We start from the raw sequence: 4,060 nt of genomic DNA on the forward strand, positions 1-4,060 counted from the left end.
CTGCAGAAGTTTAGTTTTGTTGGTAAACCACAAACCTGAAGTTGTAAAAAGTCATGTTTCATGTGTGCGTGTAAATCACGTAAACTGGTCTAATTAAAGGCTGATTTCGTGCGTGTGTGTGTGTGTGTAATCAGAGAGAATAGGCCTTATCAGTCTCTGGTGGAGTTTCCTCTCGGACAGGAAGTGGGCTTCCTCTGCTTCCTGCTCTCTTCTCGCGTGTGTGTGTGTGTGTGTGTGTGTGTGTGTGTGTGTGTGTGTGTGTCCAGGAGGGCTCTCAACAGAACAATTAGTGTAGAAAGAGAAAGAACAAGAATGAAGCAGCCGAGACAGAAGCTAAAATAACTCGATCAGAGACAGACGAAGGAACGATGGAAAGAACAACTGAGAGACAGACACAAAGACAACAAGAGACAAACTGAAACAAAGAAACATTCAGGAAGAGTGGGACCAGGACCAGGACTCAGCTGACCCACAACAGGACCAGGACAGAGGGAGACTAAACCACAATGGACTACGAACCCAAGAAATCCAAGAAGGTACAGTGGCTTCTGTTTCCATGTTTCATTTTGTTCAAGCAAATCAGATTTTGTCTTTATCTCATCATCCAGAGCCACAGATCTGGTCTCAGTTTCTAAAGACAAACCAAATGAACGTGGTTAATGTCATACAGTGGCTCCTTTCCTGCTCCTTCCAGCTACAAACAGACACGAGCATCATGTCACACCGGCTCTCAAAACAGTTAAAAATACTGAAGCAAAATCAGTTCATTTCAACGCAACCAATCACTCCACTGGAGCTGATGAAGGGGACTCTGTTGACCAATAGCAAACTGTCTCTTGACAGTTCTGACCATCCAGTTGTGCTGATCCTCCTCCTGCAGAGTAGTGCTTCAGAAAGAGGAGTGGTTTGCAGGCAGTCCTGGAGTACTGTACTTTTATACTACTTTCGAATAAACTGTGTGAATCACTAACTGTCCGTTAGTGATGATTCTTACGAGCTAACTAACTAAACAACCAGCAGTTTGTAATCTAGCGAGCTCGTAGACCTCAGAGGGTTTTCCCCTCTTCATTAGTTCTTCGAGATGGTAAACGTCACAGTACAGAGAAAACAAAAATAAGCTCTGAGAGCGATTGTGACCTGCTAGGCTAGTATGTTCCTGGCTTGCTAGCCTGCTAGCCATTAGCTCACAAGATGCATTTTTGATGGACACAGGGATAAACTCCTCCGTGTAGCACTGTGGTGTGACCGGGCCTTCAAACTGTGGCTCCTGTGGAGAACAACCACGAGCACCTGTTGATTTAACATCACAGTAATAAGAAGCATCTTCCACACAGCTGGCCTTCTAACTTCTAGAACTAAAACAGCTCGAGAAAAGAAGAAATATTTCTTAAGACGGGAGAGTTTGAAGAAAAAGACAAAAAGCAAAAAGCAAAAAAAAAAGTATTAATTAGCTCCATAGCACCTTGCTTTGACCTGTGCAGGTTGTTACATTAAGCACATTCATTAAAAAATCCAATTATTTCGCTCTTTGTGTCCCCTCAAAGGAACGCTGGAACAAGAGGAAGAACAAAACTCATTATAACCACCCTGTCTTAGTCCTTAGCATTAAATTCAGCTGACTGCAGAGATGTTCATCAGAAATCGGCCTCATTCTGATACGGAGATCTGTCCTTGTTATTATTCAGAGAGACAAGACGGGCTTCTGATTCTTAAACAAGCTAATTTCATTTTCTGTGTGCGTGTGTGTGTGTGTGTGTGTGTGTGTGTGTGTATTCCTTTTATGCCTCCAAGCCACAGTATATTAATGTGCTGGTGTGTGTGTCTGACGGTGTGTATTGGGCTGTCAGTGAGTCTCAGCAGGGAGCTGTCAGAGATCACTCCTCACCTGTCAATCACGCCAGGAACAGCCAAGGGGATGTACTGCATTAATGCACACTCATACTGAGGCATGTATGTAAACACACATTAACAGCCTTCTGTCAAATTCTGGTTCGGATTCAGACCCCAAACCCCCGACCAGAGAGCAGAGACTGCCAGAATACTGAGGTGGTCAGTGGGAGCTGGCACAAAATAAACGAGCATGCTGATGATTTAGTCATTCTCAGAGACTTTCCAGAGCTGGAGGTTAAAATTTAAAGTTTGCCCGATGGGTAGTGCTGCAGAGAAGGTCATGTGGTCTTTAAAATCAACAGGATTCATCCTTTGGGGAGCAGGAATGTGCTGAGAATATTCACTTACAATGTTAAGAGATGAGGTTTTGTGTGTGTGTAAAGTTTGGCCTCATGGTGGTGCCAGAGGGAAGGTCGCTGCATCACCAGAATCATTAGACTTCATCCTCTCAGGACCATGAATATGCAGAGGAGGCAGTCATGACTCCTTTAGATATGTTGCTGTGGACATCAGACAGTAACAGCATTCTCCTCTTTCTCTTCTTCTCTCCAGGGTTTTGTCTCTCCTATTAAGCGACTGGTCTGGTCAAAATCTGGTCGCCGGATGGTGGATCGAGGCAGCGTTTACCGCCGCCCGCTGCACACCGTCCCTCTCTACCCTCCGGACTACCTCATCCACCCGGAGAGGCTCATTTTCGACTACGTGGAGAAGGAGGTCAAGGTAGAACCTGAAATACAGAACAACAGAACATCTGCTCACCACTGACCTCATGACAACATGACCAGTTGTTTGACCTTTGACCTCTCATCTTAGTTCCTTGGTCACCTGACCTGGGTGTCGGTTTCACTGAACCCCTCCAGCAGAGACGAGCTGCTACAACTACTGGACACAGCCAGGGTTAGTAATCAATAACCAATAATGTATTTACTGCCCCTATAATTATCTATAAATGATCTAATCCAGGGTCAATCAATACCTTATTAAGGTATAGCAACTAATTATCTTGGGAAACAGTAATATATTGATTAAACTCTCTAAGCAAACACTTATCTCTATGTTAATAATTTAGCTTTCATCATTAAATCTCTAATGAGACAGTGTCAGTGTTCATAGTCTTTTCATGTGACTCATTAATCAATAACCTCTGATCACGTGTGTCTGTGCTGGTCAGTAGCAGCTGAAGGTGCTGCCGCTGAAGACCAGCGTGGACCAGGACTGTATTCTGAGTCTGTCTGCTCGCTGTCTGCTGCTGACCTGGAGAGACAACGAGAAGCTGCTGATGAGGATTCCCACACATGAGATCGCCGCTGCCTCCTACCTGAGAGACGACGCACTGCACCTGCTGGTCCTCAAGACAGGTGAGGACTCACCTGTTCGCCCGTATAAAACATGGACATCGTCTCTGTGACGTCACCCACAGGTTTGTGTGTGGAGCTCAGTGACTCCGGCTGTTGAAATCTTGACAGGTCGGACTCCACCAAACTCCTGGTTAACCCAAAAATGGACAGAGGTGGTGATTAGGCGGAGCTGAGGTTGGATGAATAAAGCTGGAACTTAGCAGCTAGCTGTCACTCAAAGAGGCCATGCATATAATTATGCAGAACTTTAAGCCTTAATATAATTTAGACAAGTGAATTATACAAAAATGTGTTTACTTCTGCTGTAAAGTTGAGCATTTTAACATGGAGGTCTATGGGAATTGACTTCCCTTTGGAGTCTGCCTCAAGTGGCCGTTTGAGGAACTGCAGTTTTTGGCCTTGCAGGGCACATGACTTTGAGACAGTAGACTGGAAAATATTAGCAAAATGTCCAAAACATGTCTAAAAATATGGAGAACATGTCTGTAATATATTAGTAAAATGTCCAAGATGTTGGAAAAAATGTCCAAAAATTGTCCCAAGTAACTTAAACAACTTAAATTACCCACTAGCTAAGCCCCACCCTCCTTAGTTATTGTAGCTATGTCTCTCAAGCTTTCCACCCTAGAACTACAGCTGGACAGTCGCTGCCTTGTCAGCACTTCTCAACAGTCCAACATTTCCTTAAAAACTCATCCCACAGGTCTGAACGTGGATACGGTGGTTGCAGGGGACGACAGCCTGGACAGGAAAAAGCCAACAGGCATCGATGGCCGACGTCAAACCATGAGCTGCAATGCTGACCCTCGGGC

The 4,060-nt window shown here is 44.7% G+C and overlaps 1 protein-coding gene across 3 annotated transcripts in view; it reads left to right on the top strand.

The window, feature by feature from the left end:
- The first annotated feature begins 287 nt into the window (after window positions 1–287).
- ccm2l (CCM2 like scaffold protein) overlaps window positions 288–4,060 on the top strand; it is a 12,121-nt gene continuing 8,348 nt past the window's right edge. For all 3 annotated transcript variants that reach the window (XR_013077683.1, XM_076740102.1, XM_076740103.1), the window contains exons 1-5: window positions 288–536; window positions 2,443–2,610; window positions 2,704–2,787; window positions 3,065–3,248; window positions 3,952–4,060. The exon at window positions 3,952–4,060 is cut by the window's right edge and continues 520 nt beyond it. Coding sequence is in view for 2 of the 3 variants with exons in the window: in XM_076740102.1 (XP_076596217.1) it covers window positions 507–536; window positions 2,443–2,610; window positions 2,704–2,787; window positions 3,065–3,248; window positions 3,952–4,060 (575 nt within the window). In the remaining variant the exon portion in view is untranslated. The remainder of the gene's footprint in view (window positions 537–2,442; window positions 2,611–2,703; window positions 2,788–3,064; window positions 3,249–3,951) is intronic.

Source organism: Chaetodon auriga, chromosome 10 (genome assembly GCF_051107435.1).
Source record: "Chaetodon auriga isolate fChaAug3 chromosome 10, fChaAug3.hap1, whole genome shotgun sequence".
Taxonomy (NCBI): Eukaryota; Metazoa; Chordata; class Actinopteri; order Chaetodontiformes; family Chaetodontidae; genus Chaetodon; species Chaetodon auriga.